The sequence below is a fragment of the Suillus discolor genome, assembly GCF_016758755.1.
Source record: "Suillus discolor strain FC423 chromosome Unknown F5147scaffold_59, whole genome shotgun sequence".
Classification (NCBI taxonomy): domain Eukaryota; kingdom Fungi; phylum Basidiomycota; class Agaricomycetes; order Boletales; family Suillaceae; genus Suillus; species Suillus discolor.
This window is the reverse complement of record NW_024541306.1, coordinates 39,470-66,321: the sequence shown is the minus strand read 5'-3', so window position 1 is coordinate 66,321 and position 26,852 is coordinate 39,470. Positions and strand designations below refer to the sequence as shown.

The 26,852-nt window shown below is 47.4% G+C and overlaps 6 protein-coding genes across 6 annotated transcripts; all 6 read right to left on the bottom strand.

The window, feature by feature from the left end:
* Window positions 1-2,532: 2,532 nt before the first annotated feature.
* Window positions 2,533-4,688, bottom strand: F5147DRAFT_340719 (uncharacterized protein). Its single transcript, XM_041429288.1, has 17 exons — window positions 4,441-4,688; window positions 4,277-4,358; window positions 4,209-4,222; window positions 4,040-4,148; window positions 3,973-3,990; window positions 3,896-3,921; window positions 3,819-3,844; window positions 3,726-3,766; window positions 3,648-3,672; window positions 3,580-3,591; window positions 3,511-3,526; window positions 3,323-3,463; window positions 3,208-3,267; window positions 3,129-3,156; window positions 3,015-3,072; window positions 2,746-2,954; window positions 2,533-2,694 (listed from the first exon to the last, which is right to left on the bottom strand). The coding sequence occupies exons 1-17, from the start codon at window positions 4,527-4,529 to the stop codon at window positions 2,641-2,643; spliced, it is 1,008 nt and encodes a 335-aa protein (XP_041289032.1). The 5' UTR covers window positions 4,530-4,688; the 3' UTR covers window positions 2,533-2,640.
* An 841-nt stretch (window positions 4,689-5,529) lies between these two features.
* Window positions 5,530-6,408, bottom strand: F5147DRAFT_712758 (uncharacterized protein). Its single transcript, XM_041438376.1, has 3 exons — window positions 6,102-6,408; window positions 5,868-6,043; window positions 5,530-5,811 (listed from the first exon to the last, which is right to left on the bottom strand). Exons 2-3 carry the CDS (start codon window positions 6,028-6,030, stop codon window positions 5,708-5,710), a joined length of 267 nt encoding a protein of 88 aa, XP_041289031.1. The 5' UTR covers window positions 6,031-6,043; window positions 6,102-6,408; the 3' UTR covers window positions 5,530-5,707.
* Window positions 6,409-16,869: 10,461 nt separating this feature from the next.
* F5147DRAFT_582806 (GTP-binding protein) lies at window positions 16,870-17,923 on the bottom strand (the record flags this gene model as incomplete). The annotated part of the gene is made up of 5 exons (XM_041431681.1): window positions 16,870-17,009; window positions 17,068-17,277; window positions 17,335-17,417; window positions 17,464-17,636; window positions 17,771-17,923. The coding sequence occupies 5 exons, from the start codon at window positions 17,921-17,923 to the stop codon at window positions 16,870-16,872; spliced, it is 759 nt and encodes a 252-aa protein (XP_041289030.1).
* Window positions 17,924-19,405: 1,482 nt separating this feature from the next.
* F5147DRAFT_777442 (uncharacterized protein) lies at window positions 19,406-19,764 on the bottom strand (the record flags this gene model as incomplete). The annotated part of the gene is made up of 2 exons (XM_041441984.1): window positions 19,406-19,564; window positions 19,630-19,764. 2 exons carry the CDS (start codon window positions 19,762-19,764, stop codon window positions 19,406-19,408), a joined length of 294 nt encoding a protein of 97 aa, XP_041289029.1.
* Window positions 19,765-20,599: 835 nt separating this feature from the next.
* On the bottom strand, window positions 20,600-22,984 carry F5147DRAFT_712727 (uncharacterized protein). The gene is given in 14 exon segments (XM_041438375.1): window positions 20,600-20,648; window positions 20,697-20,795; window positions 20,905-21,025; window positions 21,077-21,285; window positions 21,346-21,424; window positions 21,561-21,606; window positions 21,650-21,810; window positions 21,838-21,853; window positions 22,038-22,095; window positions 22,148-22,173; window positions 22,374-22,501; window positions 22,608-22,689; window positions 22,775-22,915; window positions 22,929-22,984. 11 exon segments carry the CDS (start codon window positions 22,861-22,863, stop codon window positions 20,972-20,974), a joined length of 948 nt encoding a protein of 315 aa, XP_041289028.1. The 5' UTR covers window positions 22,864-22,915; window positions 22,929-22,984; the 3' UTR covers window positions 20,600-20,648; window positions 20,697-20,795; window positions 20,905-20,971.
* A 1,138-nt stretch (window positions 22,985-24,122) lies between these two features.
* On the bottom strand, window positions 24,123-25,984 carry F5147DRAFT_839488 (uncharacterized protein; the record flags this gene model as incomplete). The annotated part of the gene is made up of 16 exons (XM_041444229.1): window positions 24,123-24,133; window positions 24,190-24,404; window positions 24,458-24,515; window positions 24,572-24,599; window positions 24,648-24,707; window positions 24,765-24,905; window positions 24,954-24,969; window positions 25,026-25,037; window positions 25,089-25,113; window positions 25,167-25,207; window positions 25,257-25,282; window positions 25,342-25,367; window positions 25,420-25,612; window positions 25,678-25,691; window positions 25,745-25,826; window positions 25,896-25,984. Coding segments are annotated over 16 exons (1,035 nt in total), but the record flags the coding sequence as incomplete, so codon positions are not given.
* Window positions 25,985-26,852: the final 868 nt, after the last annotated feature.

Below are 26,852 nucleotides of genomic sequence, written 5' to 3'. Positions count from 1 at the left end.
GCGATGCCATGCGTAACGGACAGTTCGAGCAGATGAGAAGGCGACTTGAAAGCTACGGTGGCTTAATAGGCTTACAATCTGGAAAGGACACAGAAGAAATCATGACATAGGCTATGCGAGGGGTGAGTCACGACAACGTCCGATGAGGTCACAGAATAATGACATACCATTCCGCATGCCATCATTCCAGACGTTATATATCCATTCAAAGTCCCTTGTACGCCTTCCTGAGGGATAAAGTATGAACCCTGATAACTATTTTCCCCAGCTTCATCAAGGCATTTCTGAGAGACCTGGTTTTCTTGACAGGGGCTGCGGAGGAACGGGCGCTGTAGGAGCGGCATAGAGATCAGTCAGGGCAAAATACAGCATGTGTGAGGCCGAAGGCTCAAGTGTTTACAGGTATTGCAAAACCTATTGCCAACGATCCCGAAACAACCGAGTCCGTTGCGTATGCCGAAACGCCTGCATTAGCAAGATAGAAGTTGCAGCAAAAATACCAAGCGGTCTTATTTAACGGCAGCGGGGACTTCAAACTGGGTCCAGTAAACGGGGGAGAGACTCTGATTCGAACATAATCGGAATTCCAGTGCTTGGGTAAAGTACTGACATCGCTGCAAGGGTAATCCCGGTAAAACATGCCCCAAACGTGTTTCCGAGATCAACTTTTGAGAGGAGATTCTGCATTGAGGAAGACCGTCATTGCTGGCTGTGCCAGTTCTGTTGGCAGTGGCGTGGATTTACCATTCTGTTACAAATGATCCAGAATGAGATAAGTGCATTGTTGTGGATAGCCCCGTGATGATGATGGTGTGAGTGCATTCTCAGGCTGTACTGTCACGGTTGAGGCCAAGCGGCAGTATCCGCAGTGTCATCTATAAAAATGGAATCCCTAATCCGATTCGTGCATCATACAGAATGAACGTTCGAACACCGAATGAGTCGGTACTGACTGGGCGATAGTTCTCATTCCCGCTATGCTATTGAAAAATGCATTCCTGTTTTAAATGGTGATTTGTTCACACGGTCCTGCAGGGCTATTTTCAAACTCTAATCAACATGTATCAAGTCTCTGCGTACATCGATCTTCTTTAGTCGTCGACTATGTCTTTTATTTATCACGAAGTCATTGAATCTTTCGCTGAGGTTCCTACCGTTTTTTGCTTCAATGGTGCGAGTTCTGATTCCACTGTATCCTTCTGCACAGTTATAATGTGCCGCATTCTGATCATAATGGAGTGGCTGCGGAGTCGACTTTTGGTCCGGTGCGCGTTCCTACTGTTGACGGTTGGTACAAACATTTTGCCCTGTCTATCTGGATGGGCGCGATGTCGAACCTGGCCGTGATTGGCTCGCATTCCTAAATATGAAGTTCGATGGCTTTCGATTTCTTCGGCCTTCGGAGATGGATCTTGCGCAGTTTTCTGCTGGTCATCATACTTGAAATTTTCAGCCTCGAGGTACATGTATTCGCCCGAATCATTTTTATATGGCTCCAGGCTAAATAATGATCTATAAAGAATGTCTTCTTCGTCTGTCATCCAAGTGGGATTATGTCTAGCTACCCAAACGGGTTCTAAAGCTCAGGAAAGTCAGACACTGGCTGAACGATGAGGGACAACGGGTCTTAAGATCCTGCATCGTACAAATCAGTCACTCGTCAAATGAAGCACTCCCGAACTTGTCCCCGTACCAAATTCCAACAATCGAAGACTTCATAGAGCTCAAATTCACCTATCCCAACCCAAGAAAATGTGTCGCATCACTCGAACGCAAGTGCCAGTTCTTCCAGGGTTCGTGATCACTGCACATATGTCGCAAGGACAAACACTTGAGATTGATCTTGGCTCCAAATGGTGTCGAGGCGCCGAAAAGCCATATGTAATGGTGTCCCGTAATCTGTACGATACTTGTGTCTATAACACCAATTGATTCACATCATGACTCGACAAAGCGACCGTAGCGGGCTCTGTCGCGAGCGGCCTTTCGCGTTATCCTTTAAGCTATAAGTTTGAACCTTGCATCATCACGCTCGCGAATAAAAGCTTGCCAGCCTCCTCGCTCGTCCCGGCACCCCTGTTTTCCCCACGAGTTGTTCCAAACGGGAGTACTTAGTAGATAACTGCAATTGGATACAGCGGTGATTTACATAAAGCGGCGATGTATCGATATACCAACTTTTGAAAGACCAAAAAGATATCATCACTTCTAAAGTCCTCGGACTCTGCGCGCAGGAAGATTGTCCACGTACCAATTGCATATTTTAATGCCGGATCATGCATCATGGTTAGCTTAAGGGAGCCTGCGCTTGCTCATTACCTTATTTACGTTTACTGTAAAGGTTACTCACAGCTTCATTATTGTGGCTGAACGTTTGAACGATAAACTTATGCCCAATCGTACATGGTAATCGCAAAACCAACAAACATAATTGTACGATGAACAGTAAACAACCCTGTCGATATGGTTAGCCCTTTCTTCTACTTTCAGAACCTGGTGCGATGCCTACGCTCACGAGTCACCAGTCCGCCGTTCCCGCCGGTGGTTGTAGACGCGTCGTCCTTCAAAGATGAGATTACTTTAGAATACAACCTATGTTTCTGTAAGTGTCATCTCTCGATTAGACACACAGTTGACATGTCACACTGATGACGAGAATGACTTCATTTCCATCGTCGATGTCATCGACTGTGGCTAAGGTGTGTCAATTAGCCTTATCCCATCAACCATGACACAACCACTAACCATGATACCCTGGATAGGTTGCGTGATATGCAGTACCTCATCCTTGGGGTCCCTTCGGGATTTGTGAAACTCTTCGTCTTGCGATCCACTAGTGTGGAGTTCCTGGTGATAGACGCCGTGGCGCTCATAAAATTGGGGAGGATCGACGATCGCGTTAACCTGCATGTAGTATCGCGCGTTCAAGAATGCGATAAACGAGTTGACATATACTTGAAACAGTATATACCGCTGGTCAGCACGATCATGGTAGAATGTATTGTTGATCATACACTTGGTCACTAAAAATTGAAGCCCGATGAAGATGAAGGTTGTCGGCAGCACAGCACACTGCAGGAAACCCTCAGAGACCTCGCATGTAAACAATACGATGAATCTAGCCTCACTGTGATTATGATTGACATCGAACAGATACTGTCAAGATATTAGTCAAAGTACTATGGGGTAGGCTGGAAGGAGGGATACCTTGTCAGACAGCCGGTACTGATGGTATAGCCCACGAGCTTTGTTATGAATGAATCGGTGCTGAGTAGTCTGCGTTAGTACATCAGATCCCGATAGGGAATGAACAGCTCCGTACCTAGAGAACCCAGTACGTGAAGTGGCAAGAAGATAGCATAGCGATGATGCGATGAGAAAATCGATAAAAGTGGCCGTTCCCAAAGACAGATATGTCATCCACTCGATGCTAACCAAATCCTTGAAGAATTTGACCTTATATCTACTCGCAATTAGCACCTCCTGAAGTAAGGGAGCTGCCTGACTCACTGCGCCCACGCAAGGGCTGTCATTAGGTCAAATGATGAGCCAATCACGAGAACATCGTTGAAATCTCACTAATAGCAATGCCTGAGGATAAGTTCAAAATTACATGAAGAACATTCATTTACAGGAAAGAGACTCGCCTGAACCTAGGGCCACGATTATGCCCTAACAGTGAATCAACATAATGAAATACAATCGAACCCCGATTGCAAACCCACCAATGCTACGACCGGGAAAATTCTTGATCGACCCTTGCTTACTGGGTTCATTTAGTAAACATGACGGACTCGTGGTAGTAGGGGAATAATCACCTTTCCATATGCGATGAACATACAAACTGTTGACCGAGACATGACTTGAATGTTGCAGTGACAGTTATTGAACTTACAGATGCACCATAGGAACGATGAGAATCTGTGCAATGCGTGTTGTCGGCGGATCACAGAGAACAGAAACACGACTTACGTTGATTACTAACTGAAGCTGTTATGGCCCATTAGAGGTTGCACAGAGGGCCATTATAGAAACTCACTTTGAGACTCCATACGATTTCCGTGAGTACACCAAAGTTCGCATAGTTGGTCACCAAGTAATAGTAGACGCAATGGATTGTCAGGGCCAGGTGCAGAGCATCAAATATCCTACAAGTTTGGGAAGCGATCTCTTCGCGATCAATGATTGCAACTCGAAAGGACACCTACCAAAGCCAGGCAACCTGCCAGAATGTGACATCAAGACCAGAACCAACAACAAGGTAGTATGGACGTACAACCAGCTTGAAAAATGTTATCCCCGTGCTTCTATGCGCCTGCAAGTAGATGAAAGCTTGAACATTGGTTAGACCAAAGAGACTGTTCCATGGGGTATGTTACGACGAAAGGTCACAGGAAGCGCTCAGCTTTTGACTGCATAATGGACAAATAGTTTACTAACACTGCTGCCAGAATAACCCCAATAAAAAGTGCCCCGAACGTGTTTCCCAGGTCAAGTTGTGGAATAGGATCTTGCGCCGAGGAAGACATTGTTGCTGACTGAACGGGTCCACCAGTTCACCGTATTAAATAACTGCACTGCCATTTGTTCTGTGAGAGAATCATGCCTTCCACGCTGAGCGCTGATGGTAGAAGCATGAACGAAGGAGACTTGTAATTAGTACGTATGACGGTCATATGTGTCCACCGGGCCCGAGGAGTGGCGTATCTCCATATTACATAAGACAGAGGGGCTATAACATACTTGCCCGTTGACAACGTTGAACGTGCAAGTCAAAACATTCAGTGCTGATCTTTTGTGAGGAATCAGGCTGATCCACGCACGAAGGCCAAATAGTTATAATACCTATACCGAATCTGATCTCTAGTTTAGGTGTGCGTGGATACCACAAGGCCTGCGGCGCTGCAGGTTCATATCATCATTCATTTCGGCATGCGGCAGCCTCATGCGCGCAACGAATCTGTTGCGATCGATGTCCATTCAACGGACCCCGCTGAGTAGCATGAACTATCACCCTATCTCATCATCTCCTCCTATATCAAATACAATGTCAACACTATTACGGAAAGTCATTGGAACCTGGTTCAAAGGGGTATCACATCAAATAATGGCTACCACTTAACTCTACGAAAAATCATTGCACAACTTGGGTACCTTCACAGACTCATTGCAAGTATCCCAGTTCTAGAACTCGAGGCGCCCCGAAAGCTTCAATGAGAAATACCTAATCTTTTGAAGACTACTTCGTACTCCCGAGATGCTCAAACGCTCTCCCAGGCTTAGTGTTCGTGGCAGGTTCTTCCCCGTGTAGCACTTAGCCCTGTTCGCAGCACATTCATTTTCCTCGAAGCAAGCAGTGCGTGAGGCACTTTCGGTTAGCTTTGACGGACATCTCAATTCTGACTGCTCTCAAGCTTCATCTCCTGCAAGTTTATCGCCAAAGATTATCAATGAACGACACGCATGTGGCTTCGTGTGCAGGCCTGCAGGGTCCAAGTTGGATGTTTGGCTTCGCTAAGCCGGATACCACCGCAACCACTGAAGCTGAGCGGAAGAGCACGAACTAACCTACAGGATCAGGGGCGTGACTTAGGACAGTCCGAATCATATGGCGTGCAAGTCTCAGACAGAAAGTTGATGTTTCACAGCCGGTAATCGAGGTACTTCCGTAAATATGTCGGGTAGGGAGTGATGATTTACTACGAACCTATAAGTTATTTGTGAACGCTACTCGCGAGTAATGCATGCCTACTGGAAGGTTCATCACACCAACGAGAAAGACTGCATTTGCATCGTCCCCGTCGCTGACAACTATGGATAAATCACGCCATCAGCCCTCTTGCATCAACAATAATACAATTACCAACCATGACAGCTTGAATAGGTCGAGCTATGGAGCACTACATCGTCAGATACATCTGTCCGCGATGTTTGAAGCTTGTCGTCTTGCGATGTCTTAATGCACAGCCCGTGTAGAAAACATGGCATCATGGCCAGCACAAAATTTAGAAGAACCCACACTATCTCCATATTACATACAAGACTAGCCCGCCGGTGACGGTTAACTTGAACATGGAATATCATGATTTAGAAATACTCACATGGTCTAGAATTTGCAAGTCAAGTCTGTCTGTTGCTCACAAGCGTGATCAGACTGTGACGAAGTTTTCTTTTCCAGGAAGGGGGAAGTAAGCCTCGTCGTCCTGCTCGCCCTCGTCAAGTGGCCGCAGTGAACGGTCCTTGAACTCCAAGTTTGAGGCTGAGAGTTCGATAATCTCAGAAAATGCAGGATTTGACCGGTTTGCGTGAGGTCTATGCAAACTAGATGCAGACTTGCGTCCTGTCAATAGCGGTTCTCAAAGTTGACTTCGTAGAATTTTGGAAGGTCAGAAATTTGCGCGTTGCCGGTAGTATTGAAGCTCCGACGCTGACAAACAAACCCTAAGCTTTCAAGCTGTACCATCTGCTATAGCGTTCTGCAGCTCCATCAATATGCCCTGTGAATCAGATCGAAAGAAGCTGCTTCGCAGCCTCAAACAAACCAGAAATGACCTTACCATCGCGCGATATATGGAACTAATCGAGTTTATGATAGATCAGCTACTAGATGAAGACGACGATGAAGACGATGATAAGGAATCTGACGACGCTGTCGATGGCCATAGTGGCTCGGATATTAGTATACGGTCCGCATCACCAACATGGCCAACGTCCCCAGTGTCCCCCACGTCGTCAATCGCGTCTGCCTTGTCAAACAACTCTCTGACGTCACTCTCCACAGCGTACTCCGAATTCCTATCGCGCGATATCCCAGATATGTGCGAACGAGTCTTTACTCAGTTTGCCGATGCAATCACTGCACTGCATGACGAGGTAGAGAAATGTCGAGTCCTTGATGTCCGTCCGTCTTTAAGTCGCGCGCCTCAGCTACACTTGCTGGAGGAGTGGGCTCTATTCTCACCTGAAAAATTCTGTTGCAAGCTCTGTGTTGACGTGGACGTGTTTGATGAACTTACGAAGTTGATTCAAGGACATGCCATCTTCTACAACAATTCGAATAACCCCCAGCTTCCTGTCTCAATACAGCTCACCATTTTTCTCAATGGCGCTGGCCATTATGGCAATGCCGCAACCACTGAAGACATCTCTGACTGACTGGGCTGGAGTGTCCGTGGGGACCGTCTACAACTGCTACAAATGGGTGATGATCGCAATCCTTCAACTTCATGACCGGGCCATTCATTTTGATCTGCTTGATCACGAGGATCAAATTGAGCGAGAGCGGGCAAAAACTTACGTCGAAAGTAAGACGTGTCATGAATGGCGTGGAGGCTTTCTTTCTGTAGATGGGACTCCGTCCCCCTTACACGAGAAGCCAGGTTGGCATGGGGAGGGTTTCTTCGACAAGAACTCAGACTATTCTCTAACAGCGCAGGTAAGTGTCGGTTTGATGTGCAGCGTGGTGACTTACCATCAAAAAGGTTGTTATATTCCCTCATAATCTTTGTATCGTGGACTACGTCATTGGCGTACCTGGAAGTCTCCACGACTCAAACATATTTGCGCGGACAAGAGTTTCCCGGGATCCCGAGTCGTTTTTCGGTGCAGGAGAGTGGCTGTGGGCGGATTCGGCGTATGCTGCGTGAACCTGGTGTGTGCCGCCGTATAAACGGCCGGTGGGAGGGAGTTTGATGCTGGACCAAAAGACGTTCAACTATAACCTATCAACAGTGAGTATGAATGGCAATATACATTCATAGTACTTACCCAACATCTAGGTCCGTGTTCGTTCAGAGCATTTTTTCGGCTCTATCAAGGGCCGGTTCCAATCACTGCGGGAGCTTCGCATCCCAATCCAAAGTCAGAAGGACCTTGACTATGCAAACATGTGGATCCGTTCATGCTTTGTTCTGCACAATCTAATCGTCGAAATCGAAGAAAAAACACACCATGAAGACACGAACATCTGTTTCTATCAGCAAACTCGGAGGTTGAGGCGAGCTGATGGTGACGCAGGAGAGGATGATCAGCAAGGGGGTGGTGCAGTAGGTGATCAGACTTACATTGGAACTGCAGGGCAGGATTTTCGCAATGTGTTAAAGGCGCAGTTGCTTTCCTCATTGGAGCGAATCGCAACACATTAAAGATGTGTTTGTCAAGTAGAAGTTCTTCGTCCTCCTTAGCACCTAACCTTTGTCAAGTAGAAGTTCTTCGTCCTCTTTAGTACCCAATGAGGGAAATTTGCACTTGAGCTCAAAGCACTTATCCCAAACCTGTAGTGTTTGCTGTGTGTAGTCACGCTTGAGATCGAGTACAAAATGGCATGCATTTCCGAGTCCTAAAAACGAGTCGCATGATGACACAGTACAGACCTACTTCAGTTTTGATCAGAACCACGCTCCATAGCAATACGACGAATCCGAGCCTCCTCCTCTTCTCGACGTGCACGAGATAGCTCAAGCTCGAGTCTTGCAAACTCAATTTGTTGAGTCATCCTCCCCTGCTGGTGGAGATGGTCTTGTTCCGCAAGACGCATCACATGCTCCCGCTCATCACGAGCACTGCGGGCCTTGAGATCACGAGCCCAAATGTCGCCCTGAAGTTTTATACGTTTGTAGCTTTCGTGCTCGACATGACCCTCACGTTTGCTCTCAAGGTGCTTCATTAGAGAGTCTGCCATTTGGGACATTTTTTCTGCAGTGGCAGAGGTCTGGTCAAGAGCACTGCCGCCAGGGTGTTTGCGTGATGAAGAGGAGGGACGACTAAACTGAGGTGATGCACTTCGAGTAGGTGGACAAGACCGTTTTGTAGCAAGAGAAGGTGAACTTTCACGACTTCCCTTAAGCGAGCTGACACAGAGAGACCGCAGTGCTCGGCTGGCACCAATATCCGAGTCTTCTGAGTTGATAGGCGTAGACTGATAGCTAGGTGAAGATTCCCTAAAATCGGAAAAAACAGACAATGGATTATCGGGGGCACTGCGATTGGGTACTGGTGAGCGCCCAGGAGAGTTCAACAATACCACTCCAAGTGCATCAGAAGTTGAGATGGGAGGGAGCTGAGATTGTTGGAACCAGTGTGGCAATGGAGGCAGTGAGAATGAGTCAGGTGTGTTGCTAGGACCACGGTCCAAAGGTACAAGCGATGATGATGCTGATGATTGTGATTCTATGTGGGGGGGCTGGTCGACTATCATTTCATCTGCCACATCGACAACAGCACCATCGTCCACACTGCGAGTATCGACCTCGACTATGTCTCCATCATCATCCGTGCGAGCATCGTCGTCAACTGTAGCCAGTGGTTGTGGGTGCTTGGAAATATTGAAATGTTCCAATGCAGCAGACGCAAAATCTTGCCCTGCATCCGCAGTAGAGAAGGCATGATTGAAGGCTGGATTTGTCCGCCACCAGCCATGAAGCTCAGGCCACCAGGGAAAATTTTCGAGCTTTGTATCTGACGGAGACATGGTTCAGACAGGCGCAGATCAACAGCAGCTGAAACTTACCGATCAAAGACTTGATCTTTGGATCTTCTTGCTGCTCCGCATATGTCTTTCCTGCTCCCGACTGTTTGAGGTCCTTGTTAAATTCATTGTATTTTTTCCTCAGTCTGAGACATCTGATCAGTGATTCCAGTGGGAAGATGGATGACGCAGGAACTAGATACTTACGTGCCGAAACGGGTTGAAACTGGTTTTATGAATGCCTTGGGGTCCTCCTTGAAGAGTCATTGAACCTCCAGATCCTCGTCGTTCGAAAATACAGCTTGTGCGACCTGTGAATACACAACATCTCTCGAAGTACCACTCTGCTTCTTCTTCCGACCTTGCTCCTTGGCATCCTTTACAGAATCAGAGAAAAGCTTGATGCGTGCGTCTTCATTTTCCTTGCACCAGGCAAGTAGGCGTTCAGTACGAGCACTACGGACCCCCTCCCAATGGATAGTACACTTCTTTGAGGTGTCCGTACCAGCAGATTGTAGATTTTAAAGGCGAGCGGACACGTCGGAGGGAGCTAATAGAATGACAAACGATCTCAGTACTTGGGACAAGACTCTGTATATTTGGTATATGTACCTAATAGAATGAAAAACGCTACGAAAGACATTAGTTATTTTGTACGTCGTGTAACTAATGGTACTCACATCTCAGTACTTGGGACAAGACTGAGATGCGTCTAACTATCTGGTCCTGGCTATAAGGTAAATTGAGCAGGAACATATATTAATCAAAGACATGAAAAATAAGGGAGGGCACGAGCCGCTGTCAATGCGCGCTCGTCCGTTTCCGCTTTAGCATGTGCTCGTACCTCACGTCTCGGACTCTTCAGCATTCGACTAGTGCTGCCGTGGTCCGGTTCAGTCCGGTTCAGAGGGTCCTTATGAGAACCAAGAACCGAACCATGGTTCGGTTCTTTAAAATTGTCGAACCCAGAACCAGACCATTGAGAACAGTTCTCAATGGTCCAGTCCGGTTCTTGTCTGGTCTGAACGCGAACCAAACCAAAAAATTTTCAAGCAACAGAAAAAACATTCACAAGACATCTACATGACATTGGGTAGCTAGTCTAACTGCATACCAACTGCATATTCTTCTGCCTCTACTGCTGCTGACACATGTCCATTCTTATAGGCTGCCTTCATCAATTGTAGCGCGGAGAAAGTGGATGATGCGAGTGCGTTGCAGCGCAGAGTTGATGTGATGCCCACGCTGGAGAAAGATCGAAGCTTTCGTTGTTGATGACATGGCCTCTGGCTCCTTGGGATGTGGTCCTGGGGCTGGAGGCACTTGATAATATTTGTCAAACTAAGAATACATCTGGAGTTAGAGACCGGTAGGGTACTTAAGTTTGAATAGTACTCACCACTGCCTCAAGACGAGCCCTCCCGTTTGCGACCTTCGTCACAGTCCATCGCTGTTCGACGTATGCTAACTTATAGTTAGGGTCAAGAACTGTAACAAAATGAGACATGGACTTAAGCAAAAAAAAAAAGATACTCACCTAGACAGAGCGACAATATCCAAGGAGATCTGTTAGAGTTGAGAACCGGTGGAGGATCATGACTATCCAGGAAGCATATAGACTAGAACAAGTAGATATCTGTGATATAGGTAAACATATGTCAGAGTCTTGAGAATAAATTGATTAGTACTTACCTTCAAAAAGGCTAACAGTAGCCTGATTAACAAATAATGCAAATCTCGAAGACGGTGTTTTGATGTCGACATGGACACCGACGTCGTCGTGGTTGGTGTCGAAGTCGAGGGAATTCGAAGGTCAAGGAACGGTTCGGGAAGGTTCGGGAAAGTCGAACCAGAACCGGACCACTAGTGAAGGTCCAGAACCCAGAACCGCTTTCCGGTCCGGTTCTGGCTGGTGAGGGAACCATGGACCGAACCACAGAGAACCGGACCAAAAGTCCGGTTCGAACCGTGGTTCTGGACCGGACCGCGGCAGCACTACATTCGACATCTCGGAACTCTCGCATCTCGACACAGATGTATTGGTTCGACCTCTTTGATTGGATCGTGACATGATCCAGGATATTCCTACTGACAGCGATTAAGAATCAGATTAAAGCTTTAGCAGCGTCGACACCAGCAGCAACGATGTTGAGCACGCTGGCAGGGCAGGTCGGAGTTAAAACCTGCCGTATCGGCAGCATCCGAATTCACCATGATTTTTTTCAAGGTTCGACTTTGAGAACCGCTAATCTGCTTGACTTGGTATAGAAAATTCGTCGGTGTAGTATAGTACATAACACGGGGAAGAGAATCGGAAACAACTGCACCGCTCAGGAGTTAGAGCTGGCGTGCTTGGTATTGTACACGACACGAGCGCATAGCATGAAGAAAGACGCATCAAAAAAAACAGGGAGCTTGGCCCGAACATCATCTACTTCTTTTCTGTCAAGTTTTTTGCTGCAGGCTTTTGGTAAACTTCGACTTCCAGGTTCACAACGAGACGAGGGACGTACACAAGCGATTTTCAAGGATGAACTCGAGAATCTTCTTTTCCAGTTCCTTTCCATGGTAGTCTTGACGAAAAATCTCTTTCGCTCCTTTCTCCACTGCAGCAGCCGTCGGAGATTTCAGGTAGTAGTCCACGGCAGACTCGACGAACTCTGAGCCCTTCGACTCGTGCGGGAGAAACGCAGAGTATTCGAGGACGATAATGGTAGCTGCTTGCTGTGATTAAGACTACAACCGTTCATGTGGTGAGAAACTAACCGATGCCAGTCTGAATCATTCTGTTCGCAGCAGAAGTGAACAGTGGACCCTTTACAGCCTGTTGCACACTCGTATAGTGCTGGGAATCAATGCGGAGGGAAGCCAACCTACCAAGGACTGAAGGACGCGGATAATATCATCTCGGCGGGTATATGCCTAGCCATAGGTTGAAAGTATGGGTATCGGAATCAACTCCACGGAGGAAAGTACTTGCCCCCTGCGGGAAAGGGATGTCAGAATTATGAGGTGGAAAATTGGCATTTGATTAATAACAGAGACGCACATTCTATTTGGTCGACGTAATGGTTGTGAATAATCAACCACCAGATTGTAGACAATGACTGCTGTGCTCAGGTAACTTACAAACTGTCAGGGGTTGGAACCGGATGAGCATCACTATATACTGGCGAATACCATTCATGGACGTACGAGCTAGACGAGATTGTTTGTCAGTGGAGTAACATGATGTCAGACAGGATATGATCAACACACATTCTGTGAACACGTGAAGAACGCAAGAGATTATCTGGCTAAAATGATTGGCGATTGAAAGAGACTTACATCCTACAGATCGACAGAGTGAGTCAAAATGATTGAGATTAACGCTTCGCATTATGAAGGTCAAACGACTCACATTCTGCATAGGACACAAAAATATGCAAGATGAATGAACATGGAAAATAAGTTATCAAGGGGGGATACTCAACGAACTAAGCATTATATGAGTAATGATAATTCGGCTCATCTGATGGAATAGAACACGCTTACATCAGGCTATGAAAACGAGTGAACATCATTATACTATTGACCATCATCTGAATACAAAATATGATCAAGACACGCACCACCTGCCAAAAAAAAAAGTAAGTGTAAGAGCTGTCCACATGAGTTGCAGACGGACAACCATCAAGGAACTGACCTTCTGTCAACAGGTTAAAAGCAGCGATTGTCAGCATGGGTTGAGGACGAGGAACAGTCAAAAGTCCATACGTTCTGTCAATAAACGAGTAGTAGGGAGGCATGAGGATGACGAGCATGGGTCAAGAACTAGAAACCATCAAGGAACTTACCCGCTGTCAACAGGGGAGCAGCAGCGAGGAATAATGATCATGAGCATGGATCGAGGACTAGAAACCATCAAAGCACTTACAAGCTGTCAACAGGCGAGCAGCAGCGAGGGATGGGGATCATGAGCACGGGTCGAAGACTAGAATCCATCGAGGCACTCACATACTGTCAACAGGTGAGCAGCAGCGAGGGACGGGGATCGTGAACATGGGTCGAAGACTAGAATCCATCGAGGCACTTACCCGCTGTCAACAGGCGAGCAGCAGCGAGGGATGGGGATAATGAGCATGGGTCGAGGACTAGAATCCATCGAGGCACTTACCCGCTGTCAACAGGCGAGCAGCAGCGAGGGATGGGGATCATGAGCATGGGTCGAGGACTAGAATCCATCGAGGCACTTACAAACTGTCAACAGGCGAGCAGCAGCGAGGGATGGGGATCATGAGCATGGGTCGAGGACTGGAATCCATCGAGGCACTTACGTCCTGTCAACAGGCGAGCAGCAGCGAAGGATGGGGATCGTGAACATGGGTCGAAGACTAGAATCCATCGAGGCACTTACCCGCTGTCAACAGGCGAGCAGCAGCGAGGGATGGGAATCATGAGCATGGGTCGAGGACTAGAATCCATCGAGGCACTTACGGCCTGTCAACAGGCGAGTAGCAGCGAGGGATGGGGATCATAAGCATGGGTTGAGGACTAGAATCCATCGAGGCACTTACGCCCTGTCAACAGGCGAGCAGCAGCGAGGGATGAGAATCATGAGCATGGGTCGAAGATTAGAATCCATTGAGGCACTTACAAACTGGCAACAGGCGAGCAGCAGCGAGGGATGGGGATTATGAGCATGGGTCGAGGACTAGAATCCATCGAGGCACTTACCCGCTGTCAACAGGCGAGCAGCGGCGAGGGATGGGGATCATAAGCATGGGTCGAGGACTAGAATCCATCGAGGCACTCACGTCCTGTCAACAGGCGAGCAGCAGCGAAGGATGGGGATCATAAGCATGGGTCGAGGACTAGAATCCATCGAGGCACTTACGTACTGTCAACAGGCAAGCAGCAGCGAGGGATGGGGATCATAAGCATGGGTCGAGGACTAGAATCCATCGAGGCACTCACGTCCTGTCAACAGGCGAGCAGCAGCGAAGGATGGGGATCATAAGCATGGGTCGAGGACTAGAATCCATCGAGGCACTTACGTACTGTCAACAGGCAAGCAGCAGCGAGGGATGGGGATCATAAGCATGGGCCGAGGACTAGAATCCATCGAGGCACTCACGTCCTGTCAACAGGCGAGCAGCAGCGAAGGATGGGGATCATGAGCATGGGTCGAGGACTAGAATCCATCGAGGCACTCACCTCCTGTCAACAGGCGAGCAGCGGCGAGGGACGGGGATCGTGAACATGGGTCGAAGACTAGAATCCGTCGAGGCACTTACGGCCTGTCAACAGGCGAGCAGCAGCGAGGGATGGGGATAATGAGCATGGGTCGAGGACTAGAATCCATCGAGGCACTTACGTCCTGTCAACAGGCGAGCAGCAGCGAGGGATGAGGATCATGAGCATGTGTCGAGGACTAGAATCCATCGAGGCACTTACGTACTGTCAACAGGCAAGCAGCAGCGAGGGATGGGGATCATAAGCATGGGCCGAGGACTAGAATCCATCGAGGCACTCACGTCCTGTCAATAGGGGAGCAGCAGCGAGGAATAATGATCATGAGCATGGGTCGAGGACTAGAATCCATCGAGGCACTTACGTCCTGTCAACAGGGGAGCAGCAGCGAGGGATGGGGATAATGAGCACGGGTCGAGGACTGGAATCCATCGAGGCACTTACCCGCTGTCAACAGGCGAGCAGCAGCGAGGGATGGGGATCATGAGCATGGGTCGAGGACTAGAATCCATCGAGGCACTCACGTCCTGTCAACAGGCGAGCAGCAGCGAAGGATGGGGATCATGAGCATGGGTCGAGGACTAGAATCCATCGAGGCACTTACGTCCTGTCAACAGGCGAGCAGCAGCGAGGGATGGGGATCATGAGCATGGGTCAAGGACTAGAATTCATCGAGGCACTTACGTCCTGTCAACAGGGGAGCAGCAGCGAGGGATGGGGATCATGAGCATGGGTCGAGGACTAGAATCCATCGAGGCACTTACAAACTGTCAACAGGCGAGCAGCAGCGAGGGATGGGGATCATGAGCATGGGTCAAGGACTAGAATTCATCGGGGCACTTACCCGCTGTCAACAGGCGAGCAGCAGCGAGGGATGGGGATTATGAGCATGGGTCGAGGACTAGAATTCATTGAGGCACTTACGTACTGTCAACAGGCGAGCAGCAGCGAGGGATGGGGATCATGAGCATGGGTCGAGGACTAGAATTCATCGAGGCACTTACCCGCTGTCAACAGACGAGCAGCAGCGAGGGATGGGATCATGAGCATGGGTCGAGGACTAGAATCCACCGGGGCACTTACCCGCTGTCAACAGGCGAGCAGCAGCGAGGGATGGGGATAATGAGCATGGGTTGAGGACTAGAATCCATCGAGACACTTACGTCCTGTTAACAGGCGAGCAGCGGCGAGAGATGGGGATCATGAGCATGGGTCGAGAACTAGAATCCATCGAGGCACTCACGTTCTGTCAACAGGCGAGCAGCAGCGAAGGATGGGGATCATGAGCATGGGTCGAGGACTAGAATTCATCGAGGCACTTACCGACTGTCAACAGGCGAGCAGCAGCGAAGGATGGGGATCATGAGCATGGGTCGAGGATTAGAATCCATCGAGGCACTTACATACTGTCAACAGGCGAGCAGCAGCGAAGGATGGGGATCATGAGCACGGGTCGAAGACTAGAATCCATCGAGGCACTTACAAACTGTCAACAGGTGAGCAGCAGCGAGGGACGGGGATCGTGAACATGGGTCGAAGACTAGAATCCGTCGAGGCACTTACGGCCTGTCAACAGGCGAGCAGCAGCGAGGGATGGGGATAATGAGCATGGGTCGAGGACTAGAATCCATCGAGGCACTTACGTCCTGTCAACAGGCGAGCAGCAGCGAGGGATGAGGATCATGAGCATGTGTCGAGGACTAGAATCCATCGAGGCACTTACAAACTGTCAACAGGCGAGCAGCAGCGAGGGATAGGGATCATGAGCATGGGTCGAGGACTGGAAGCAATCAAGTCACTCACATACTGTCAACAGACGAGCAACAGCAAATGGACACAAAAAAAACAAGAACAAAAACAGACCAGTAAGGCATCAGCGTTGTCCTTGCTTAGCTTTTTAAGCCACAATCTTACCAGCTGTTATCAAAAAACAACTACAATCAAGGATAACATATCAGAATGTGTACAGTTTTAGCGCTTCGGTATTTACCATCCGTCAGAACCATTACCAGTGATTGTCAGATTGAATGAATCTTCATCTTACTTTGAGATGCGGAAACCACTTAGCAATATCATGCTGATAGGCTCCATCTTCGATTTGCTTATACGCACGATCAACGAGTGTTCTAGATAATGTTGAAACAAAATCATGTGACTTGCAAATCTGAGACTCACGCGATGGCACACTTAATGCAAAGTTCCATGTTTGATTTTTGTGTCGACACCAAGCACAACCGCAATTCTTCGTTGTCTAGTGCGAAAGTGGTGTGTTCCAGTAGAGCGTTGCAGTTCATATCCGCTTTATTCATCTCTAGCATGGTTGCTGATGTCAACTTTGACATGGGACAAATCAAAATTGAACCACTTACCCTGCAAGCGTACATAGGACTTAGGACGCGCACGATTTTCGGGGTTGCCCAACTGATCCAATACTCCTGTCTTGGTGAAAAGTTCCTCAACGCGCTCGGCAATCCTCTTTGAGCGTTCTTCTTTCGATACTCCCTTTAGTTGCTTCTTGATTTCTCCAAATGCGACGGGACGCAGAGCTTCGAATTTGGTGAACACCACGACCACAGGAACTAAAGATCGATCATTTAGCCCGAGCACGGCAACTGACAATGAAATCGCAAGCTCACCATGGCCAGTGTCGCACTCCCGGAAGAACTTCTCTTCTGATCGCTGGAATGTTCGACAATGGTCGTCCATCGGAATACAATACCTGATGGCAATCAAAACGCGCGTAATGTCAGAAGGGGGCTACTTACCAGATGGCGTGAATTCGCTCCTCCAATTTTGTCGCATGTGCCCGTTCTGAGATAAAGTTCTTCATATTCTTGAATTCTTCTTCAGATCCCGCTTCGAAACCGCATGAGTCGTGGAATACGAAACCGGGATTACTTTTGAAAACCATTTCGTTCGTGATATCGTGATTTCCTCGCTGAACATCCGTCAGCGCATGTATACCCACAGAGCAAATGATGCACGCACCTTGATTGAGGATTTCACGATGGTAGTATCAATCTACCCACAATTGATCAGCGATAGAGGCGTGCATGACATAGATCATCACACCTTGTTTCCTTGGGTATCGGTAATTTCTGGTTGATCGGTGGTGTTGCAGACCTTCTGAAGGATAGTCGTTTTGCCTGCGTTTGCTCTCCCCATGATCAGAACTCGAAAGCGCCCGATTCTTTCTCTGAGGTCCTGGGCTTCGATGGTTGCCATTGGGAGATCTTGATATGAGTCCTGAAGTAGAGGTGATTTGGTTTATCGTGAAAGCTGTACGGCGGTACAGAACGAGGTCGTGGCGAAATATGACAGCGAACGAACACGAAGCAAGGGTTCTTATAGCTTGTGGCACAACAGGCGTCTATCTCTTATCTAACTCCCTGCCAATCAGGCAACTGATTATACCTTCGCACAGATACGAATTTGCAACTGTTCAATCGTTCGTACGATAAAGCACAAGGATGACACAACAGATGATATCGAACAATGAGAACATTGATAGAGACATGAACTGTGATGAATGATTAGAATAGGACGGAAATGACAGAATTTCGCTCTTTCCTACCCGTCCAGCTGAAAAGCAGTGATATCGGAAATCTCTGCAAATGCAAATAAGCTCGATCTTCCAGATGATTTATCTTTGAAACGTCTGAGAGCAAACAAGAGCATGTCAGGATGTGAGACACTCTCTGGAATGGGTGACATCCCGTGATGCTCGACAAGGTCTGCACGTTTGGAGTTTTCCCCGGAATATGTTGGTCCTGAGTACGAACTAAGGGGCGACGGAGCAGTAGATGCCGTGCGTGTTGGGTGAACTCGAACGTCGAGCACGCTCGTTGGAAAGGCCGATGTAGCGGGCCGCAGGAGCTTGTGTATTCATAGATGACTCGGAGCAGGTTTGGTACACGTCCGCAGATGATTCCGACTGTCCATCATACTTTATAAATTGGCGCATATATTGTCAAAGTATCAAAGATGACGTACCGGTCAACATACACGTAGATTCCCAAGGCTGGCGTGCGTCTCGGTGGATTATAACAAAATCCGTCCCAAGAACCTTGAATACTCACTCATGAGCACGATGGACAAACTTCTTGCAGCCTTAAGAATCGCAATGTGCACCAACGTTTGACTCAGCCTTCCTCCGACTCTTCCCGCACTGCTGGTGCCTACTCTGATGGGTGATGTCGTTCAGGCTGACTGCTTCTCGGTCCTTACCGAGCTCCCTGCTGTCGTTCGACGGTTTTAAAATCACATTGAAATGATATACCGTTAACCGTCGTGATGTAAGGCGATGAAGTACATGGCTCTGCACCTGGAACGTACAAATTACATGCTTTGGCAAGCATACGATCAGTACAAGAACTCGCGGTATGGTCCAAGACTCACTGGTTTGAACGATGTGCGATTGTATGCCTTGTATCCAGCCATTTCGAAACATTGCGAGACATAGCATTGCATGCCGGCGCCCAACCATGAAGCTCGATGACTATCTTGCGTATCCTTGTTTGAAGCTGAATGTGGAAGGTAGAGCTTGACGGCGGCAGTGGTAATCCCCCTCAAGCGAAGGCGTGAACTGCAGTGAGAATTTGAGCCGTGCGACGGTTTCTGTACTCAGCCCGGTGTCTTCGTCATCTAGACTGGCTGTTTGCGTCCACAAGACAAACATGTGGGAGTGACGCTTCATGTGAGTATTCACTATAAATCCTCCTTAAGGACACACTGGTCCGTATCTGGGGGTGCGAGAACACCGCTGTCATTAGGGTCTGATAGTAGTGAATCCGTTGTGGAACCACATGTTGAGGAGGTAACGTGGGAGGGTGGACACCTGTCGTTGTGTCGTGAACGCGTCGTAACCTGCAAAATGGTTCAATGAAATCATAAGTCATTGTAGTAGAAAGCACAAGCAAAACAAGACGAACCTCTATACCAGGATCATGATCCTGGTCATCCTGCTGGACAGGTTGTGGGTCCCGATCCAGAGACCTACGAATATCTAACGCGCTACCATTAGTAGAACAGCCCCGGGAAGCACGTTGCACAGCAAAGCTGGCCATCCTAGTATGCGTTCTTTTCTTCAGAGAACACGTCCCCTTCGTATCGGGACCTCCGAGCTCTGCATGTCGTCTCCACGTTCCATAAAGTACTTGGTGCAGCTAGCTCCTGCATAATCTCTCGCAATCGCAGTGATATTTTTTGGTGTCACCGTGACTGACTCTGTAAAGTATTAGTGTGGAGTCTTGGGCATGGTGTGTGTCGACGAAGGCATGTCTTGCTGACACGAGACGCTGACACAACGCAGGTCACAGATATGTTTTGTGTGATATGCACTCTGCCTGCGTTTCGTGCGTTGGAGTAATGATAAACGTAATAAACGACTTTGAATGGCGAACCCAAACATCGAGTCACATGACAGGAAGGACGTTTTCAAATTCATTTCGATGAGCACATTATTGTCTTGTTCTCATCATATCACGATCCATCTCATCTGACCAGGTTTCGCAAATTATCCTCACCTGTGACGTGTCATGATATCCATGCAACGGACCTCGCCGAGTAGCATGAACACCTCTCATCATCTTCTCCTATATCATACTACTTATACAATGTCACCACCATTACGGAAAGTCATTGGGGCCTGGTATCGCATCAAATAATGACAACCACTTAATGTTTGAAGCTTCTCGTCGTGCGACATCTTAATGCACAGCTCGGGGTGGAAAATGTCATGGCCAGCACGAAATTCAAAAGAACTCACACTATCTGCGCCATGAAAGAGTTCACGAAACCGTACCGTTGGTCAGCACGATCTTGAGAGAATGTGAGAGACCAAAAAGATGTCACCATTTCTGAAGTCTGACGACTCTGCGCGCAGGAAGATTGTCCACATACCAATCGCATATCTAAATGCCGGGTCATGCATCATGGTTAGAAGGGAGCATGGGCTTGCTCATTACCTTATTGACGTTTACTGTAAAAGTTACTCGCAGCTTTATTATTGTGGCTGAACATTCAAACGATAAAGTCATGCCCAATTGTACACTGTACTCGCAAAACCAATAAACATAACCGTACGATGAACAGTAAAGAAAGTCCCTGTCGACTAAGTTAGTCCTTTCTTCCGCTTTCAAAACCTGATGTGATGCCTACCCCCACCAGTCCGCCATTCCCGCCGGCCGTTGTAGATGCGCCGCCCTGATAACTTTAGAACACAAACTATGTTTCTGTAGGTGTCATTTCTTGATCAGACACATAGTTAACATGTCACACTAATGACGAGAGAGACTTCATTTCCATCGTCGATGTCGTTGACTGTGGCTAAGATGTGTCAATTAGCCTTCTCCTATCGACCATGACACAACCACCAACCATGATACCCTGGATAGGTTGCGTGATATGCAGTACCTCATCCTTAGGGTTCCCCTGGGATTTGTGAAACTCTTCATCTTGCGATCCACTGGTGTGGAGTTCCTGGCGATAGACGCCGTGGTGCTCATAAAGTTGGGGAGGATCGACAATTGCGTTGGCCTGCATATAGTATCGCGCATTCAGGAGTGCGATAAACGAGTTGACATGTACTTGAAACAGTATATACAGCTGGTCAGCATGGTCACGAAAGAATGTGTTGTTGATCATACATTTAGCCACTAAAGATTGAAGCCCGATGAAGATGAAGGTTGTCGGCATCACAGCACACTGCAGGAAACCAACAGAGACCTCAGATGTAGACAACATAATAGATATCACTCACTGTGATTATGATTGACACCGAAAAAATACTGTCGAAATATCAGTCAAAGCACTATAGGGCATGCTGGAAGGGAGGATACCTTGTCAGACAACCAGTACTGACGGTATAGCCCACGAGCTTTGTTATGAATGAATCGGTACTGAGTAACCTGCATCAGCATGTCAGATCCTGATAAGGAATCTGCTCTGTACCAAGAGAACCCAGTACGTGAAGTGGCGAGGAGATAACATAGCGATGATGTGATGATAATATCGATAAAAGTGGCTGCTCCTAAAGACAGATATGTTGACCACATGGCCTTAGCCAAATCCTCGAAAAATTTGACCCTATATCTACTCGCTATCAGCACCTCCTGAAGTTACGGAACTGCCTGACTCACTGCTCCCAAGCGAGGGCTGTCATTAGGTCAAACGATGAGCCAATAACAATATCAGTAACACTGTTGAAATCTCACGGATGACACCAACTAAGGGGAGGTTTAAGATCGGATGAACAACATTTGCAGGCAACAAACTCGCCTGAAATTAGTACCAAGACCACACCCTGACAGTGAATCAACACAATGAAACACAAATGAACCCCGATTGCAAACCCACCAATGATATGGTCGGGAGAACTCTTGATCGACCTTCGCTTACTAGGTTCATTCAGTAGATGTAGCAAATTCACGATAGTAGGGGAATAATCACTTTTCCATATGCGATGGACATACAAACTGTCGACCATGACATGACTTGAGTGTTGTATGTAGTAACAGTGACTGAACTTACAGATGTACCGTAGGAACGATGAGAGCCTGTGCAGTGCGTATTGTTGGGTGGGTCACAAAGAACGGAAGCACAACTTACGTTGATTGCTAACTGAAGCTGTCCCAGCCCATTAGACGCTGCATAAAGGGCCATTATAGAAACTCACTTTGAGACTCCATACGATTTCCGTGAGCACGCCGAAGTTTGCATAGTTATTACCAGATAATAGTAGACGCAATGGATTGTCAATGCCAGGTGCAGAGCATCAGATATCCTAAAAGTTTGGGAAACAATCTCTACGCGATCAATAATTGCGAATCGAGAGGACACACCAAAGCCAGGTAATCTGCCAGAACATGACATCAAGACTGGAACCAACACCAAGGCAGCATAGACGTACAACCAGCTTGAAAAATGTTATCCCCGCGCTTCTATGCGCCTGCAAGTAGATGAAGGCTTGAACATTGGTTAGACCGAAGAGACTGTTTTCCATGGGGTATGTTAGTACGAAAGGTCGCAGGAAACGTTCAGCTTTTGACTGCATGATGAACAAATAGTTTTACTAACACTGCTGCCAGGATAACGCCAATAAAAAGTGCCCCGAACGTGTTTCCCAGGTCAAGTTGTGGAATGGCATCCTGAGCCGAGGAAGACATTGTTGTTGACTAAACGAGTCCACCAGTAGTAGGTTCACATACTATATAATAACCCAGAATAATCACACTGCCATTTGTTCTGTGAGAGAATCATGACTTCTGACGCTGAACGCTGATGGTACTAGAAGCATGTATAAGATGTATAAGTACAGCAATGATAGTATGCCATTGATGCGAAGGTGCTTTGTCCCACGATGGCAACTGTACAGACTAAGACTTGTAATCACGTACGTAAGTGACGTATGTGTTACTTGCGGCAACTCGTCCACCGGAGGGGTGAGGCGAGGGGCCATAACCCACTTGTGTCTCCTGGACCGTACCTTGGACCGTCGACGCGCAAGTCGAAACATTAAATGTTAATCTTGTGTGGAAGAATCAGGATGCCATCGATATCATTAATGATGGACCCACACATACACGAAGGTCAAATATACTGAGATATAATACCTGTAGTGATCACCAATCTGGCCAAGTTTGGCTGTGTATCGCAGCATGGATCCCACAAGGCAGTGCTAATAATTGTCGGTGAGCAGGTTCACATCACGATCACCATTCATTTCGGCATTGTGCGCACAACGAACCTGTTATGATCACATGCACACCCAGTAGCGACGTCCATTCGACGAACCTTGCTAAGTAGCACCTCAATTGTCTCATTATCGCCTGCCATATCATATACAACACACTACAAACCATTACAGAAAACCATCAGATTCTGATTCAAAGGATCTCGGGCTCAGTATCTAGGTGCTGTTCTTCCCCATGTAACGCTTAGCCCTGTTCGGAACCATTCATTTCCTTCGAAACAAGCAGTGCGTGAAGCACTTTCGGTTAGATTCGACGGATATCTATGTCGTGCGGCTGATGGATTTCTCAGCGCTGACTCATTTTAAGCCTCATCGCAAGTGTATTGCCAAAGATCATCAATGAACAGCACGCATGTGGCTTCGGGCTCAAGCGCTCAGGGCCCAAGTTGGGTATCTGGCTTCGCCAAGCTGGATACCGCCGCAACCACTGAATTGCAAAAATGCTGAGTGGAAGAGCACGGACCAACGTACAGGATCAGGGTATGACGTGCAAGAAAGTTGATGTTTCATCGCCAGCAATTGAAGTCCTTCCGTAAACATGGCGGGTAGGGAGTGATGATTTACTACGAACCCATAAGTTATTTGTGAGCGCTACTCGCGAGGAAACGCACAAATAATAATCCATGCCCACTGAATCACGCCAACGAGAAAGACTGCATTTGCATCGTCCCCGTCGTTGGCAACTGTAGATAAATCGTGCCATTAGCCCTTTTGCATCAACAATAATACAATTACCAACTTTGACAGCTTGAATCGGTCGAGTAGTATGGAGCACTGCATCATCAGATACATCTGTCCGCGATGTTTGAAGCTTCTCGTCTTGCGACATCTCAATGCGTAGCTCGGGGTGGAAAACGTTATGGCCAGCACGAAATTTGGGAGAACCCACATTATCTGCGCCGGCCTGCAGGTAGTATCGTGCGTTCATAAGTGCCATGAAAGAGTTCACGTATACTTGAAACCGTACCGTTAGTTAGCACGATCCTGAGACAATGGGTTGGTCTTACATTTAGTCACTAAGAATTCAATACTGAGAAAGATGAAGTTCCTCGGCATCACCGCGCACTATAGGTGGCTGTCTGAGGCCTCAATCATGGACAGTGCAAGAGATGGAACCTCACAGTGATTACAGCTATTAATGAACATATACTGCAGACATATTAGTCCAAGCATGGGGTGAGTTGGAGAGAGGGATACCTCGTCAGACAGCCTGTACTGATTATATAACCCAAGAGCTTTGTTAAGAAAGAATCGGTACTAAATGATTGCGTTAGTATATCAGATCACGACAGCGAACAAAGTGCATCTCGTCACCTAGAGAATCCAGTACGGGAAGTAGCGAGGAGATAACATAGTGATGATGCAATAAGGATGTCATCAAAAGTAACCGCGCCCAAAGTCAAGTATGTCGCCCACTCGGTTGCAACCACATCCTGGAAAAAGCGGCATCGATATCTAGCGGCTATCAGCAATTTCGCGAAGTTAGGTATATGTCTGACTCACTGCACCAACACGACAGCTGTCATTACGTCGAGTGATGAGCTAATAACAAAGGTAGTGGCACTGAAGTCTTACGGACGGCAACACCTGAACAGATTTTCAGAATCGAGTAAAGAGCGTTTCCAGCGACAGACTCACCTCCTGATAGAACCACGACTATGCACTGACAGTGCGTCAACAAAACGATATACCATCGAGCACCGACTTCAGACCTACCATTATTATAGCCGGGAGAACTCTCGATCGGCCCTTGCTGACTAGACTCATCGTGTTAGTAGAAACAAATCATCATTAGGAATGATATACCTATCCATATGCGATAGACATACGAACTATGGGACCAGACAGCATCAATTAGAATGTTGCGTGTAACATTGCACATCGAACTTACAGATGTACCGTAGGAACGATGAGAACCTGTTAAATGCATGTCTAGTGTAAATCTCAGAGTTCAGAAGAAACAACATACATCGACTATTAGCTGAAGCTGCACGAGTCCATCAATATCATAAGCGTCATCAGGCTGCATAGAGTGCCAAAGTAGGAAACTCACTTTCAAGCTCCACACGATTTCTGTGAGCGCATTGAAGCTCGCGTAGTTGGTCACTAAATAGTAATAGACGCAATGTACAATCAGTGCCAGATGTAGAGCATCAAGTATCCTAAAATATGGGGTACAGTGTAAAATTGACATGTTCAGTGAATCATAACTCGGGGGGACACTTACCAAAGCCAGATAACCTGGCGTAGCATCAATGATTAAATTGAAAAATAGGGCAGCATGATATACGTACAATCAGCTTGAAAAACGTCATTCCCGTGTCTTTATGTGTCTGGAAGTAGATAAAGGTTTGAACGTTGGTCACACCAAACAGACTATTCGTGAGAATGATACGACAAGTTTTCAGCATTGAATACTACATGGTGAGGAAACAGTTCACAAACACTGCTGAAAGGGCGACCCCAATAAAAAGTGCGCCAAACGTGTTTCCTAGGTTAAGTTGTGGTAAGAGGTCCTGCGTAGAGGAAGACATTGCTGGCCGAATAAATTCCACTAGTAATGCATTTATCTATATATCTCATAGTCAGTGTACTGCATTGCTGTCCATTCTATGGCGTCTTACGCTGATGGTGAGAATACTTCCTGCACAATGAGGCACAGGGACGTTTGATTTCGGGTATGAACGTGATCGTTGTATCATAACCGTTGGGCCTGGCTGGCCAGATATATCAGTTATTTTTGGGTGATACCGAAAGGAAGGCGCTTCGTTACTTCACCCCAAAACTAGAAGTCGAAAGGTGGTACAAAATGACGTCTGGTTGTATGGCAATAGATAGTAGACGGTGACTGAGTGAGTCTTCTGTTCTGTGTTGGACATCCATACTTGAGACTGTTGTGCCCTCGCTACAGTTTGATCACGACTTTGTTATATTAAATTATATCCACCCCACAAGGCTGTATCTCTAAAAATGGCTGTTTGATTGCGGATTTAAGGCCCTGGCAATGATCGGGAATCTCACAAAAGCTTCGCGCATCGCATTTACAGGTTGAATGCTGATATGGCCATGATAGGCCCACGAAAGTATCTCGTCGAAGTGTGTGGTTTATCATCGATGTCATCGCCCTGTATTAACGTTGTCAGTGCTGGTGCTTCACGTGACAAAATACAAGTTGTAATCGTACTGACTCGGTACTGTAACTTAGTATGGTTCATCACGCATGATTCCCCCGATCATGAAACAGGCTCGATGTTATTAGCTTGTAATTGCGGGGAGTAAGAGACGCCGAGGCAAGGTGACACATTGACGGAGAACTACGTAGCTCCGTGACTCTTTGAGAAAGTTGTGAAGAAACGAGCGGAGGGGATGTGTGCTAATTTGAGAATTGATAATGCCAGTGAG